The sequence below is a fragment of the Semicossyphus pulcher genome, unplaced genomic scaffold, assembly GCF_022749685.1.
Source record: "Semicossyphus pulcher isolate SPU_LCO1_2020_fin unplaced genomic scaffold, fSemPul1.0.p SCAF_12, whole genome shotgun sequence".
Taxonomy (NCBI): domain Eukaryota; kingdom Metazoa; phylum Chordata; class Actinopteri; order Labriformes; family Labridae; genus Semicossyphus; species Semicossyphus pulcher.
Window position 1 is genome coordinate 10,525,991 of NW_027211626.1, and position 17,490 is coordinate 10,543,480.

General features: G+C 41.2%; 2 protein-coding genes across 2 annotated transcripts in view; one reads left to right on the forward strand and one right to left on the reverse strand.

Annotated features, from left to right (window-relative positions):
* The window catches only part of sorcs3b (sortilin related VPS10 domain containing receptor 3b), a 47,576-nt gene extending 43,828 nt beyond the window's left edge, over positions 1-3,748 (forward strand). Inside the window, exon 27 of the mRNA XM_069658067.1 lies at positions 1,917-3,748. Within this exon, the coding sequence (XP_069514168.1) occupies positions 1,917-1,981 (65 nt within the window). The 3' untranslated portion in view covers positions 1,982-3,748. The remainder of the gene's footprint in view (positions 1-1,916) is intronic.
* A 3,057-nt stretch (positions 3,749-6,805) lies between these two features.
* Positions 6,806-17,490, reverse strand: part of LOC138588176 (VPS10 domain-containing receptor SorCS1-like) — a 63,866-nt gene continuing 53,181 nt past the window's right edge. The window contains exons 24-27 of the mRNA XM_069658084.1: positions 14,746-14,845; positions 13,320-13,428; positions 11,874-12,028; positions 6,806-8,683 (exon numbers count right to left, since the gene is read on the reverse strand). Coding sequence (XP_069514185.1) covers positions 8,625-8,683; positions 11,874-12,028; positions 13,320-13,428; positions 14,746-14,845 — 423 coding nt within the window. The 3' untranslated portion in view covers positions 6,806-8,624. The remainder of the gene's footprint in view (positions 8,684-11,873; positions 12,029-13,319; positions 13,429-14,745; positions 14,846-17,490) is intronic.

The window sequence follows — 17,490 nt, forward strand, 5'->3', positions numbered from 1 at the left end:
AGCTGGTGGAGACCAAAAACAGAGCTAATAGAAAGTGAATGTTGGACCTTCATCACCTGGACAGAAGCAGTACCTCAGATGAATGATAATGTTACTCAGCAACAGCTGGCTTTGTAGAGGTGCAGCTGTTTGCTAGTTTGCCTTCTCGTGTTAAAAGGTGACGTTATCTTAATATTGTGTTAAAGAGCAGCTCCAGTCATGTTTTAAGACGTATAAAATGCTCTGCTTGAAATAATAAATTGTGTCTGATGTTTTTTCTGCAAAATACGTTTAATTACCTTGTAAAAATCCTCCCAAGGCACCTCCTCCTTCTCCCTCATTAAAAGTTCCTAAATCTGCATAGGCCCCGCCCACTATGTGCTACGTTTCTCCTTTAGTAAAATTACAGCTGAAAACAAAACGCGTCTCTGCCATCGTTAAAGTGGCCACTTGTTGAAACTTAGCGAGCTTGAAATGTAGTAATCAGTAGAAACGTTAACATTAGTAGTCTGTAGTGAGTTTGCAAAAATTACGATGACTGTTACAGCTGGCTCGAGCATGGCTGAAGTGGTTGCCATAGGTTACACATAATGATATGCATAGCATCACCCCGTCCATTAACGGGATTGGCTCCTTAGGTTTGTGACGTCTCAAACCTGCCAATCTGAAAACGTGTTGTTCAGCCTGTCCTTGGTACACTGCAGTTTAAAAGCAGACAGGCCCAGCCATGGAGATGACTGCTGATGTTGTCCCTGATATGTCTTGTAGCACATGAAGAACACCACATGGAGATGTTTACAAGGTTAAACACTTGATTTACACTGGAGGGGGTCTTTAACAACTTATCGCACATTGATGTCTAAGAGAAATAAACAATTTTGTATATTTATAATACTGTATCTCTCTCTATATATGTGCTATAATAATAAAAGATTTGAATTATTTGAGTATTTGAAACCAAACTGGAACAGAAAGATATTCTGTTGCTGGTTAATGAGGAACGCTAAAGAAGTACATTTTTAGCATCACTCAACACATCTTAAGAGGAGTGTGCTCATCTCTGTTGCAACCAGCTATTGATCTCTTGAGCTCTCTTGAATTTAAGCAGATTTTTAAGTGGCAATAAGTTTGATAAATAGCTTTTGATCTTGAGTTTGAACGCAGGAGTGAAAGTGACTTTCACTTTATGTCAAATTCTTATTTTTAGCAGTTTGATCAGTTTGAGCCGAGGTCTCTTTCCGACCACACACTCATCCCTTTAAATTCAGCCAACTCTGGCAGGCATGGTGTGATACAGTATGTTCTGCTGAGACTGATGAGACATTTGAATCTTAGATTAACCCTTTGAGATCTCAGCTTTGAACTTTATCTTCATTTTCCTAGTTTTAAAGTATTCCCCATATAAAGTGTGAACTTACTGCAATCGTTATCTTGATGAATTTACCAGCAGGTTAATAGTTAAATAGGCGACATTAAATCAGTGTCACACAGCTTTACACAAATCACTGAATTTCAACACAGTCCAGAGTTACACGTTGCACCTTTTGGATAAGCCAGTGTGTGCATAATCTGAATGACCCCACTTGTCACAGCGATCCCATCTTATCAGCTCTCCATCAGCAGCTCAGCCCTGCGCGGATAGGGACGGGGGGCTTTTCAAGCAGAGTGCATGGAGATGACTTCATAATGAAGCGTTAAAGCTTCTACAAACCATTTGATCTTCAAGTAAAAAGATTAGAGACATTAAGATTGATCTTTCACTTGTTTGGTTGATGTTAAAGACAACTTCTTTATCTGCAGATAAAACCAAAATATTGATGATTACACCTCAAAGTTCTGTTTGTTTTATCATCATATCCTCTAAACAGGCGACTTGTGATGTGCAAAGCAGCTCTCTGTCCTTGTGTTAAGTCTGTTTCCTCTTTGCATATTTTCAGGAGGAATTGGACGGAATATGGAGAGGATCGTCACAAGGGAATTTCCAAACTGTACTAATGTCTAAAACATGCGCTCTGTCACTCAGTAAGTACAGATTGCCGTGTTACAATTGTGCTGAAATTGTTTGCGTTGTTGGCATTGTTTTTCTTTACTTTCAATTTCACGCATATAGCTGCTATTGTTCAAAGTCATGTTTTTAACTCACATGGATAGAGTAAGTATGTACTTCACAACACTTGATGAAGATCAGTCCACTGAGCCAGACTCCAGGGCCTCCAGTCTGAGGGCGGGGAAATGATGGAAGTTTAAGTTACCCAATTCAAAATGTCCCATTAGGTTTAAGGTTCCCTAACTCCACTAGAGTCATGATGGGAATGCTTATAAAGGTATTTTATAAATGTTCAGTATAATTTGGAAAAAACAGTCTGATTGTTCATGATGAAGGCCTCTTATAAATGAGAAAAGTACTATAAAGTCTTCGGTTAGAACAAGATTAGATGGGTTTCACTGTATGTGTGTTAAAAGTGAATTAAAGTGACTTTGATTCAGAATTGAATGAAAGAGATTCATGATCACTGACAAAGAGGATTTTAGGCCAAAAGTGGTGGATGGAAGCAAATTTACTTTCACCCATTTGAAGCAAACTTTCGCCCACCTTTGCGCATCTTTGTCCAAAGCCGTGTTGGTCTAAAAATGAGGTGCGTTCAGGTACATTGTTTGTGTATTGGTATCTTGAAGCAGCAGAGTGATAACTCAAATGAGCAACAAAAACTAACTAAAGTTAAAGTCGTAATCTCGAAGATCTTAGTTCCGTTCTCTTTGGCGGCACCTATGGCGATAAACGGTAATTGCGGGAGCACACTTACAAGATATCCAGGCAGTGTTGCATGTGTGACGTCCACGGTTGGCTCCGGTTGTGACTCTTTATTTTCCTCGGCGAATGATAGTGACTTAACGGACATTTATTTACATGAAAATCTTCGAGATTATCACTTTAACAGCTCAGTATTTGTATCTGTATCTTTTTCACATTTAACGGGTGTTTCGCTGTGGACCAAAAAGATGATCATATTTTATTTTTTTATAATGTGCGTCTTTCTTTATATCCTGAACAGACAAAACAGCAACAAAACTCTTTCTGGTAGACGTTGTAAATAGCTGATTTTAGGCCTACTTATCAGTTTGTTTGAAGAAGTGAAACCATTTCCTCTTGATAAACATGAACATTTACCGCCCTTACTCTAGAGGTCTTCGAGTTGTAAATATACAGTTCTAATTATATACACATAAAAATGTCAAATTTCTGACTATTGTGAATGCTTAAAGAAAGACATGTAGTTGCTGTGTAAGATAACATGGTGCTTTCAATGACTGTTTCTCAGATGATATCACACGACTCTAATGTGAATATGGACAGGAAAGTCTGGCCTTAGAGGTGGAAACATTTAAAACCTTGTACATAGAATAAGATGGAATGTAAATCTATACAGTAGCTTCATCATACTTTATTGTCAAGTAAACCCACGGCACAGGCAGTAGTATGTTTCCATGACCTCAAGTCGCACATGAAGCTGTTTGTCTTTCCTTTCTCAGTGGCATGCCCTAATTATCTCTGATAAAAGACTTACAGTAAGACTACATTAGGGTGAGCGAGTTGTGTATATACACCATGGCTGGTTTTAAAGTTTACTTGACACATAAACGAATAATTAAACACCTTGTCTTATAGTCTAGTTGTGCAATTACAAAAGTTGTGCATGATCTATGATATTGTTCATTTCTGTTGATATAAAATCGTCTTGTTTTAAATCATATTTCTTACTGTGAACAAATTGCCATTTTAAAATTGTTCAAAATAAATGTATTTTTATATGGAATTATGTTTTTATTTTCTATTATGCACGCACCTGCTGTACACTTTGTGTTGTACTAGAAAATATATGATTATAATATAGTTCACACTATGGAAAAGGATGCCGAGACAGACTCTTTGTGTCTGTCGCTAAAGAGAAACGTCTGTGTTGTCGTGACATAAACCTGAGAACAAATGGGATCATGAAGCTTTGTTCTTACACCATCGCCACAGTCTTATCTCACTCGCAGGTGCCTTGTAGCAGCCGGTGTATCAGCCTCAGCAGAGCACTTTAATGATTCCACGGAGGCTCTGAAGCTGCCTTTAATGGGCAGAAGTGTGATAACACCCATGTGAAGATTCCCATCTGACACTCGCACTGAGCTTCATTTCACTCTATCACTTGATCACTCAAGTTGCCAGTTAGAGATTTAATTGGAACAATTACTGCGGCTGTGGTCGAATGATGAGAAACAGATGGTTTTGTTAAGAAGTAGTACTGACACTAGTATCACACCTTCTCATCTTCACATGTAGAAAAAAGGAATAACACCACAGGGTTGCATGATTCTGCCAACCAATAGGTCTCCTTCCAGACTCAACATATGAAAAGAAGACTGTGAAGGAATTCAATATGTTATGAAGTGATTCTTTTTGGTAAAATGGAAGTTGTCACTATATAATGACGTTTATGCTTCCAGTGGTGAGTAAATAGGACTGATAGTGATTCTCAAGAATGAGAAAGAAGTTCGGTCAACATGATTTAATCAGCAAAATCGTATCAGTTCATCCTCAAATCCAAGTGGACTTTGATGCCAAATTTAAAGACATTCCTGACGAAACTGTGTCCGCGTGTATGGGAAACCTCCCAAGGCGTCTCCTCCTTCTCCCTCATTAAAAATTCTCGAATCTGTAGAGTCCCCGCCCACTATGTGCTAAGTTTCTCCTTTAGTAGAATTACAGCCGAAAACAAAACACGTCTCTGCCATCGTTTAGTGCCAACTTGTTGAAACTTGGCGAGCTTGAAATGTAGTCATTAGTAGTAACGTTAACGTTAGTAGTCGGTAGTGAGTTTGCAAAAATTACGATGACTGTTACAGCTGGCTCACGCAGGTTACACATAATGATATGTACAGCGTCAAGCCGTCCATTAACGGGATTAACTGGATTTGCTCCTTAGGTTTGTGATTACACAAACCTGCCAATCTGAAAACGTGTTGTTCAGCCTGTCCTTGGTACACTGCAGTTTAAAAGCAGACAGGCCCAGCCATGGAGATGACTGCTGATGTTGTCCCTGATATGTCTTGTAGCACATGAAGAAAACCACATGGAGACGTTTAGAAGATTAAAGGGCCAGTTCGCTGATTTTCAACCTCAGTCTTATCATGCTATTATGGGGAGCTAATGCCATTATGGTAGGAAAAAAATGCAATTTGGCTCTGTGCCTTTTGGAAGCCAGACTACGTTAAACGCGTCATCTGCCTGAGGCCAGGGAGCTTGCTAAACTACACTTCCTCACTCTAGGACGCCCGCATCCGAAGTCATGTCTCGTTCAAAATCGTCAGGTTTGAAATGTAGACTGCAGACCTGAAGATTTTTTAGACGATCCACCGGTATATTCTCGCCGTATTTCAGATTCTGTACCGCTCTGAGCCACTGCCTGCAGCGAAAATGGTATTATTTCACTCCAGCGTCCATCCCTGAGCCGTCCCTTTCAGAGGGAGGGGCGCAATGCACGCTGGGTGTTGTAGGAATGTAGAATGGGCGAAACCACGAGCTGTTTGTACAACTTTCTCCACAGCTATGGCGCCAATTTCAAATATTATTGCTTCTATCGATTACAGAGAACTCCAGCTTTGACTGACAGTGGCTTTTTCCAGGGGAGAATTGCTCATTTAAAACTTGATTTTCACTGGAGAGGTCTTTAATTTATTGCCAAAAACCTGAATGGTGAGGTCACAATGACCTTTAATCTGATCTTTAATCCAACTAATTCCAATTATTACTCTCAAGTTTGTCGAGTATATTTGAGCCAAATTTGCAGAAAATCTCTCAAAAGGAGCACAAGATATTGCAATTTAGAATCGCAGCGACAGGTAACCGGAAAATATAAGCCTCCATCCGAGGCCATCACCAGCAGAGAGGCATAAAAGCTTTGCACATTAAAATGACAAACAGGAAGGTTGGAGGACAGGACTGTACGCTTGATTGGCTGAAACAACTCTTCAAATACAAATCTGCAGCAACAATGCCCTTGTTTCCTCTGTTTTGCATTTTGTTTGCCACTTCAACAGCTCCATATCACACACCAATCTTCATCACTCCAGCAGCCATCAACGCCCCGAGAGTCTTATTCTCGCTCCTGCTCTCAGTCTGAATTAACACCAAGGCCTTTCTCTAACTGCCCTGGGATGTTCGGCGGCGCACAATCAAATTGAACGGTGACAATCACTAATGGATGATTCGCTGCAGCCAGACACCGTAATGTAGCACTCAATGAAAGGAAACATGCTCATCAATTTCACACTGTGGCTAACACAATATTGCTGTGGGTTATTGTTGTGGGACATTTTTCATTCAAGGTGCTGCCCAGACTGGGAAAATCTTCCCCCGATTGTGTGTGTGTGTGTGTGTGTTGATTTCCTAGAGAGGGGGGTAATTAATTTGTTGCTCAGTGGGAGAGCCAAGAAACCAGCCCATTAGAATCACTCCAGGCTACTTCTTATTGTCCTGCCGCTCGGCCCCATTGTATCATGCAAATAGCTGCGCTGAAACTTTTAGCATGCTAAGCAACACTTGTGAGAGACAAAGCAGAAAAAGGGAGCAAATTCGACTAAGTGGGAGAGCCTGTCGATCAAAACTACCAATTTGTGACAGATCTGCATAGTTTTTCCCTTCATGCAGTCTGCTAATAGGCCGAATCAAAGGCCCAACTGAACCAGGAGCTGCCATCTTTACGTGGGTTTTTAAAGACTGAATACAGCACAGATGAACCGTTTATGATTTTGGAAATGAGTTTAACAACCAGCCACGCCGTTTACATGTGTTTCTGCTTTATTCTGCCGCCGTCTTTACTTCTGCAAGATCAAATGAAAGACACAAAAAACCCCACAGAATAATCACGTCACTTGTAATGAATGAGTTTTCTAGCTTCTGAGAAAACAGAAAAATACTGCAGGTCAAATATTCAACATCTTTTCCCCTAACGAAGAGTTCAAGTATCTTAAAGGAGGGAAAAAAAATACATCATGCAAATATGTTCACAATCGTATTCACAGGTCGATTATTGGGACTTAACAAAAACTCTGTTAAATATAGAACGAGCACAAAGTAAAACTCCTCCGATGATCCGTTCGGAGAGAGAGGCGGCGTTCGCCAGTTTATTTATGCTTCAGGCTCGATCGCAGGACTGGAAGGGAAGAAGTATGGAGAAGCCTCTAGTCAATTTGTCTTTCTGACATACGATGCTGACAACACTTAAAAAGAAAAGTTTGATGAAGAAGAACTTCAGTACTTATCCCAAAGAGACAGCAGCTGACCAAAGCTCTGTGCGTAGGCTGAGCCTTGTTGACAGCAGATACGTCTTCTCTATCTCCGCGTCCCTCGCAGCCAAGGAGATGAACAAATCCGCAGCCTTTTGTCCGCCGAGTCCTTGGGGGCAAACCTGGAACAGACTGCAGGATCCTGTGCATCACTGTAAACTGGGGGAATGTCGTGCGGAGATGGGGGGAGGGGGGGTGTCGTCATGGTGGATAAACAGTCCAGAATGAATAAAAACAAACTAAAAAGGAAATCCATTGAAACCTGGTGTAGCTCAGTGTTGCTGTACTTCCTGTAAGAAGGCACGACAACCTTAACAGTGACATCAGCAGGATGGAAAACAACAAAAACAGATGTGGCATTTTTGCCGCATTACAGCCAGTGTTTGCTTCTTTAACACGGGAATTATTCAAACAAAATGTAAATGAAGTTCTGCTTTTAGTAACCAGAATGTACAAGAAACGCTCCGAGCAACAGTAAATATGATGCACAAGTTTAAAAGTCACTGCATTGTTTAACAGACGAACTGACAGTTGAGAGACAATCAAAAATAAGACTGCAGAAGCAACAAAAAACATCCATATGTATGATTAAGCCAAGATGGAGATGAGTTAAAGTAGTATCAACATTACTGATGTTACAGGGCTCTCTGTATGTCCCGATCTGTTATACCCACTCTCATTTCTGTCCTTATTTTTGTTATGACATGTAACATTTTGAGCGGCAGGCGCGATGGAATACACAGATCTGGGACTCGGAGCTCTCCCTCTTCTCCTGGATATTGCAAGCTTTCATTTGATGAGAATGTGGTGATAAGATTTACTGATTGTACAGAGCTTAATGAATCTGCTTCCCTCACTGTCTTGCTCAGATAAGCCGTTTCCACAGAGTTAAACAAAGTAAACTTCACAAACACGAGCCCAAAGAACAGAAACAGGAGCATATTTGGAGATAATATTTTACATCACGTCCGCTCTGCCGCTTGATATTTTCACGTTTGAGCAGCCGCGGCCGTAACCAGCCGAGACAAATAACTCTTACGTCCTCCATTATGGATGTACATTATTTACATAAAAAGATCAATGTCCTTGCAAAAATACAAGTATTTTCAGTCAAAAAGTGTCCCTTTTCAAGAAGCGAGTATAAATCTGTACAGTCTCCTCGGAGGGATTAGGCAGCACAGTGTGAACTGGTCCATCCATGCATGGGTAGCAAAACACTCGAGACCATTCATTGTGACCGTGGTTTCATAGCTTGCTGGAAGTAACTGCCAAAGAAGATGTATTGCTTTCGAGTCGGTCATAGACTCCCAACATTAAAACACATGGGGCGCTTCATCAGAGAGCTTGATGTCTGTGTGAGATGGCAGGTAGCCTGGCAAGGGAGAAGAAAGGAAACAGACAGGGAGGGAATTTTATGTCGCTATTTGCATACGGGTGTATTTTAGCAGGCAAACACATTTATCTTGGATGGGTCGATTGTTTAGCTACGGCTGGAGGTAAATCAGGCGGAACCTCGCAGATATTTCTTGATGAAAATGCTTTCACCACTCCGCGACTTTGCTCATGCGCTAATTATTTTATTGGGTCAAATAATTCACCTCGACATTCTCATCACTTTGGCTGACACTTGATTGTGCTTCACTTACCTGTGAATACTAATACCTTGCTGTGTGTCGAACGCAAGGCATAAATACGCCGCATGAGATTAGCTGTATCTTGGCAACTCGTGTGATAACACAGAGGAGGAACAGCAGCACTTAACAGAGTGAATATGTAGTATCTCTTTCCTGTCAGAGAGATGCAACTAGCCAAAACAGGCTTTAAAATACAGTCGCAGGTTTCTGTACTAAAGGGTTAGTCCGCACAATTCTTTCAAACTTCACTCTCTTTCCAACACAAAGGAGGTCAATTAATGTTGTTTGTGGTGCTCGTATCATTACAGAATTCGATGTTAAAATGTAAACCACTGTTTCGGTCTGAGGTTTGGTCACATTAGCCTTCTGCTCAGTCAAGCTGCTCCCTGAAAGAGGAAGTGTTGCAACAGTTCTGTTGGGGTAATGAACCTTTTCAGAGCGATCATCAAACTGTGAGTGCTTCATGAGAGCGATGCTGGAGTCTTTTAGAACAAAATAAGTGGATGGCACGTCTGGTGAGTTAGTGTTTATTCACATGTGTTAAACATTTGGCCCTGACACTGCGTTATATATAACATTAAACTCACAGCAAGATGTCAGGATGTAGAAGTACAGATGATTAAAAGTAGTGCACCACAGCAGAGTACAGCGAAAAGTTTATCCTGGTTTAAAGGGCTTCTCTTCCTCATCTCCCAGGCTTTCTGAAACTTTTTGGCTAACCTAAATGTTTTGTATAAGAATCGCCAACTCATTCTGCTGTACTAATTAACAAGAAAAATGACTACGTTTCCAAACACAGTGCATCACTGTGTCTGCAAATTAGCAAAGAAAAGTTCAGCAGAAGTAAACTCTACCCCAAGAGTCTGCCGGAGCTGGCAGGAGATCGCAACAAAACTGGAGAAGCATCCCTGAGTTCATCTTGTGTACAGACCGGGATTTTATTGAAGTCATGGAAGTGTAACATGAGCGTACGTTTAGTCTTACTTTACTCAAAACTGTCGGCAATGCTTTGAAATGTCTTTATAAGATGTGTTTGTGAAGGTTGTCGATCATCCCGGTCATGGTAATACGAAGCTTAATCCAAAAGGCAACTGGACTTGATTGAAGTTCTTGAAGACGTTTCAGCTCTCATCTGAAAGACTGCTTCAGTTCTTAACTGACTGTTGGACGGAGCTACAAATCTGAAGCTACCTCTGAAGCTCCGCCCACCAGTCAGTTTAGAACCAAGGAAGCCTTACGGATGAGAGGTGAAATGTCTTACTCTAAAAAGACTTTATGTATGTTGTGTTAATGTTCAAACCCAGGTACATTTTTCATCTTATTCAAGGTAAGCTTGGATTTAATTTTTTCCTCCTGATGTTGTCATATCCTCTTTACCTCCTGTATCTGCTACATCCTTGGAAACATAGGAAACACAATAAAGCGGTCCCAAAGCATGAAAGTACAGGTGAACCAGACGACCCAAGGAGTTTATGAAACAATAAGAGAAGTATAGATCAGGGTCAAATTTGGTGTGGCATTTCAAAATGTTAAGAGGCTCGGAATACAGAGAATTACCTATCGTTCCTCTGTTCTACTAGACGTAAACACCCATTGAATAACGTTACATGAGATAATGATAATAATAGTATACTTTCTACAGTGGCTGACCAGGGCAATCACGCTGCAACGGCACTAAATGATTTCCATTAGAAGAAACAAGCTGCGAATTCAGAAACCATGTAAACTCAAAAACACGTGTGAAAGTCCAAAACAAAAGCAACGATGGAAACAACCTGCAAATGAAAAAAACAATACCTGCTGCAAAAAGCCGAAACAGATGCATCGTACAGACATACAGAAACAATGCAAAAGAAAAACGCCGCAAATCCAATCAACACAACGGAAGTGCTCCAGGCCTGTAGGGGGCGCTCAGTGTAACAGGTTTATCATTGACGGCAGAGAAAGGGAGACAATTTATTAAATTTATTAATTAACACACTTTGTAATGTCAGATGCCCCTGGAGCGGAGTGTCTCTGTTGTTCATGTACCACCGACTGCTGTGCAAAAACACAACTTTTAACATGAGCAAAGGAATGGCTCCCGATCAACAGATCGCTTTGCTAAAGTAAGCGCTGCTAATTGTAGCCTAGTCTTCTGTTAGTTCATGTTTTCTAATGGAAATCGTTGCAGCGAGATTGCCCTTGTCAGCCACCGTAACTTTCCTTCAGGAAAAGTGGTTGTTTAAAAATGAAGACTACAACTCCCATGATCTCAAGCTACTTCCTGATGTCACCAAATTACGCCTTTTTTGTTAGCGCAGATTTTTTTCCAAATGAAATTTAAGGAATCTCAAAAAATGTATATTTCAGGGGCGGCTGGTTTAGCTCAGTTGGTAGAGGAGGCACCTCGTATACAGAGGCCACAGCCCTCCAGCCACTGATCGCAGGTTCGACTCCTGGTCAGCTGTCATCCCCCACTCTCTACTCCCCACATTTCCTGTCTCTCTTCAGCTATCCTAATAACAATAATATTTAATATCAAATAAAGCCCCCAAAATATACATATATTTAAACATCTGGGAAAATAAAGCCACTATCACTAGATATTACTAAATGTAATTAAGAAAATGTCTCCTAGGCTTGACAACAGCAACCCCTTCCTCCCGAGACCCCCGAGGATAAGCGGGTATATCTGAATAATGGATGTATGATTGTTTTCACCCTTAAAGTTATACATCTGTTTTCATGAGCAGTGCACCAACAGTTTGTTTGCTTTTGTTGCTTCAAAAACTGATACCACTGAGTGTCGTTACTTTGAGAGGAAACAAAACTACATAAACACAGAGCTTCCTTGTCAAACATGAGAATCTGAACTTAACCTCTGTAAACCCTGAGTATTTCTGAGGACTAACTTTTGCTTCAAGGGAGAAACAGACACACTAATACCTCTGCTTTTGGAGTCCAACTGTACATCCACATGATCCAGCGAGATCAGCTTGTCCCCCTCAGGATTTGGGACGGCGATGGAGGTCACCGTCGGGATGACCTCTTGTTCTTTGTCAGGCTGCTCCGCTGTGTATGTGTTGATGCCGGGAATCTTCCTGCAGGCCAAGCAGAAGGAGGAAGAAGAAAAAAAAAGAGGGTTTTAAAAATGGCAAGTTAATGGAAAGCTGCCATCAGGTCTGTTTCACTAATGCTTTCACTATGCATAATGTGTCACACACTATTTTTAACTGTTAAAGATGGGAGAGGATTGCTTGAAAGCTGGAAAGTAGGGCATTTTTGCGTTCCACTGGGCATTGCTCTCTCACTTTCATATTGTTCACCTCAGGTTTCAATCAATTTTTCATCCCCTTCAGATGCACCCGCAATTCTGCTTAAAACTAAAATCTTGCATTGGATTATTTTTTTGGCTTTTGCATTTTGTTTGACAGGACAGCTGAAGATAGACGGGAAATATTGGGAGTAGAGAGCGGGGGATGACATGCACTAAATGATCAGCAGACCGGTAGTCGAACCTGCGATCAGTGCGGCTGTAGCCTCTGTACACGGGGCACCTGCTCTACCAACTGAGCTAAACCAGCGCCCCGACATCTTGCATTTTCTAATTTCAGATTCTCCCCTCTTGTGATTTTGTGCAGCATCTGGTGCTGTGACATTTGAGGCAGCTTTAGAAACTCAAACTTGATTTCCTAATGCAGTAATTATAATCCCAAAAGTTAGAGTTAAGTGATGTTGTACTTTATAATGAGTAAAATTCAGCAAACTGCAGAGGAGCCGAGCCGTTCCCCTGTGATTGGCATGGGATTACCTGCAGCACAGGATGCTATTTACTGTATGTCCCTCACTGTATAATATATGTTGTCTCAGGACTTATCACCTCAACCTTTCCTGCCATTCTGCGGAGTGTGCCTCACCTTGAATGGCTGTGTTTAGCATTTTCCGAAAGGTCAACCCTCACATTGTCAGATAGATGAATATTGATAACTGCAGGACTCTGACACCCATTCAGCTCTGTGGGAGAATTGATTAGACTGTCATTCCCTGTAATATTCTGCAGATTGAGACAGAGGGGAATTGTCTTATTCCTGCAGCTATTATTGTGTCGCCAGTGTCCATAACTCAGAGATAAATGGAGTCGGAATCCTGGTGGAAAGTTTTAGGAGCTCAGCAGTGAGGTGCTCGCTTGTAGATAATGGGGCCGACTCTAAACACGGCCATTATGCAGCACACACACACACACACACAAAACAGCAATATCTTATCATGGATATTTGCAATGACGTGCGTATGAAAATCCCAGGATTTATCTCCACATATTTATTCAAACTGTTTCCTTTGTCTCATGTGCGGTAGTATAATAACATATGAATTATACCCAGCATACTGTACCTTTTGAATTTATATATAACAAAGACGGCCAAGCCCATCAGCACGACGGACACCAGCATGATGACTGCAGTGCCGCTGTGGACGCTGTCGCTGCTGTCCACCAGAGGAGCTTTGAAGGAGAAAGAATGGAAGAGTGCACATGACGACTAAACGAGGACAAAGGCATATTTTTTTTATCTTATATGATTGTAATGTTTATTATAATCCTATTAAACAACAATAAGAACTTTGTGTCGTTTTTGCTGCAAATATTCGAGAATTATGACTGCGAGAGATAATGTACAATAAACACGTTGTGGTTTAGTTTAGTTTATTTGAGGATAATGGAATCACTATGATTACGGCTCTCCAGGGAGGCCTGAGTGTATATATTAAAAACAAACAAGATGCCGTTTGAAAGACTTCAGGCTCGCTTATTTTCCAGCAGATTTCCAGCAGATCATTGGTCAAATTCACCTCCAAACTTTTACCCCCAAAACGGATTTTCTGGAAGCCATTTGTTCAGGTAGGAGTGTTTTAGGGGTGCAACGATTAGTCGATGTTGTCGACAAAAATCAATAACAAAATTAGTTGCCAACGAATTTAATTGTCGATAATAGTCGCTTACCTCATCACTCATTGACATCACTGACATAACATCGTTTTCCAGAGCCGACTCATCTCACCTCTATCTCCGCTGTGAGTTGCGCATGCAAAACAGCTACCAGGAAGCGACAGGTAAACAAAACATAGCGGCGGCCGATGCAGCACCATCGTGTTCTAAAAGTTGTAAAGTCTGGGAGGCTAAAGGCTTTGCACCCTCAATGCTGTAAAGAAAACTACATTTGTAAAGCGCACATTACCAGGAGCACGTCGGTAATGTGCGAGCATTTGAAGAGAAGGCACGTTGGATTTGTGGATGATGCAGACTCGCACAGATAAGATAATTAGCTTCTCAGCTAGCTAACGTTAGCTGACTACAGACGGAGTCGTATTCGTTTTAATCATTAATATAAAACTGTTGTGCTATAGAAAGAACCTGACACATCTTTCTTTTAAACATCAACTGTGTCTTTTAACTGAACAGTCCGAACAGCCACGCTGTGTGCTTGTTCTCACATTTACATTTTCAGTCCCTAACCTTAAAACCTTCATCTTTTTCTCTCTTTTTCTTCCTTCTTTTATTTATCTTTTGCATCAGTAGGAGCCAAATCATCACAAAGTTTATTTAAATATATATTTTTGAATGAAGAACTCATATTTATTGTCTTAATTGGTAGTTCGCACACGCTTAAAAGAACCTCCAACTGAATTTTAAAGCTGATTAGAGCCATTAATTAATCATGCAATTAATTATCCGATTACTCGACTAATCGTTTCAATAATCGATGACGAGTCGACGATTAAAGTAGTCGTTAGTTGCAGCCCTTGTGTGTTTCAGACTCACCTGGAGACAGCTGCGTGACGTACACGTTCACCTGCATCCCCGGCTTGAGTGTGAACTGAATGAGGTCCTGGTTCAAAGCACTTAGCAGGACCTGAGAAAGCTACGAGGAGGAGTGACAGAGCAGACGGGACTGTTAGCGGTGGCTGCACACAGCAATATTCCACAGTCATCAATATTTCAGCCCAAGTCATTTCATCCCGCAGCCTGAATTATGAATCAGAATTTTTGCTGGCGTCTAAAGAGGAGCAAATGTTGATATGACACGGAAAACCGAACCTGCTGCACCGAAACCCGGCCCGGCTTTTAGGCAGCGATGGGAAGCATATCAGGGAAAAGGGCAGCCTGCTTCTGGGGTGGCGCTGACATTTTGCTTTTGCTATAAAAAACTGGGATTTGTTTCACGATTTATTTCTTTTGGAGTTCCTATTTTACAGAAGCGATTAAAAGTTCAGCGAGGCAAAGCTATTGGAAATTAAACCATGCTCTCAAATCATAAAATTGCTGTTTTAGTTTTTCTCCCTTAAGTTCCTCTGCTTTTCACACCTAGATGAAGCAGTCATTTAACAAGAGACCAAAATGCCTTCCCAGAGCCCATTTGAGTCCTTAGCCATGCCTCACTAATTCCATCTCGCTCTTTCTAAAATCTTTCCATTGGTTAAAATTAGACTGCTCTACACAGTATGAATAATTACTTTTTGTTCTAGTGGCATATCAGGGTCAGTAAATCTATTACACATTTTAATAAGCTGCTTCACACATACACTCGGCGCACGCACGCGTGTGTGTGTGGGCGCACGCTCGCTCAATGCGGCCGCGCTGCAAGTCATTCACTGGAGATGAGAACAGTGAACTGAAGATTTATTACCCTATTGTCTGTGAGGTTCTGCCAGGTAATCAGACAGGCTTTAGATAAATACATCTCTTTAATTCCCAATCCAGGCCGCATGCCCCAGTTTGTCTCCTTTCTCCATGGTGCCAATTATATGATGCATCAATGTAATTAAATACCTATTAACTTAGTTCAAGACTGAAAGCAAGCCAGCAGAATGATGTTTACTTGTGATACTTGGTGGTCCTATCTGTTATGATGAATAAATGAGGCTGTCTGGCTGCAGCGTTAAAAACAGCCCGGTGTTATTGTTTTGTTTAATAGCTTTCTTTAATGTTATAAGGTGTAAGGAATCTTATTTAGCTGCAGGAAATATAACACCTGAGTAACTTGAAGGTTATGAAAGTGTGTAAACTTCATAAAGGTGGCAGTGAGTCTATGACACGTACTGAGATGTTTGGTGAGTGTTATTTCAGTGCTCTGACGGAGGCAGTTTCAGTGCTTTTACACGGGGAGACACTGCCCTCTAGTGTTCATGGTATGCACTACTCTGCAGGACGGATTTAATTTAAAGTGGAATAAATCACTGTGCACTTTGGCAATAAAGACAAAAAAGGTATTTGTTTAAAGCTTGAAACTTTAAAACGTCTGAAATCACAAAGAAAACACAATTGAAGTTTGTGTTGTTGTGATTAAACCTTTGTAAACGCACAAATACTTTGATTGAATGCCTCCCAGAGGAATCAAAGGTTCTTATTCTACAATTTAAAGACTAAATGAGATGGATGTCTTATGTTGCCCTGTGAGATGAGGTGGGGCCGATGTGCCTGCATGCTAATAACAGTGCAGCCAGAGAAAACATATTCCTCTTACAAGTAATGAACCGCCAGAGTTGCATCTTTTACCCCAATTACTACAAAAAATGTCCTCTCTTCATTACCGCTGACCTTTTCCGAGGCATAACACAGTGTTTCGCCTACCTACCGCGCAGCCTGCGGTGTCCATTCATTTCGCCGCGGTATGAAAATACATTTGCACAGACGTTAAACTTGGTCGACTTGGGTAATCCATCACCATGAGCATCATGTCTGCATTTATTTATGTCAAAGTTAACCTTATTGTTGCATGGCAATGAAGTGCAGACTTTCCGAATCCAGCCGCACTTAAAACTCTGTTACCATGCAACGATAATGTAACTTTGAAGGATATAAATGCGGACATGATCCTCATTGTGATGTATCGCCTCGAGAAAACAAGTCTAAAGTCTCTGAGTGGATTTTCATACTGCACTATGGAAAACCAGTGTCTGCATGGAAGGAAGGAAAAGGACCTACAATACAAAATACTCAATAAAAGACCTTTAAAATTATCAGTGAAGTGCGAGTACAAGTATCTGTTCCGTGTATTTTTTAAAACACACGTACTTTATGTGCTGCACACAGACAAAGAAACAGAGCAGTTAAAGGGCCAGTTCGCTGATTTTCAACCTCAGTCCTATCATGCTATTATGGGGAGCAAATGCCATTATGGTAGGAAAAAAATCCAATGTCTCTCTGTGCCTTTGGAGGACGCTATCCGCTTCTCCAATGGGCCCTGGAAAACCTCCACCAGACTACGTAAAACGCGTCATCTGGCGGAGGCCAGGGAGCTTGCTAAACTACACTTCCTCAGTCTAGGACGCCCGCCTCCGATATCATGTCTCGTTCAAAATCGTCACATTTGAAATGCAGACTGCAGAATTGAACATTTTTTGGACGATCCACCAGTATGTTCTCGTCATATTTCTGATTCTGTACCGCTCTGAGCCATTGCCTGCAGCGTCTCACACTGGGCCGTTCCTTTCAGAAGGAGGAGCGCAATGCACGCTGGGTGTTGCTCCTTTAAGGCCCGTCCAGTTGAGGCAGATGGATGTTCAT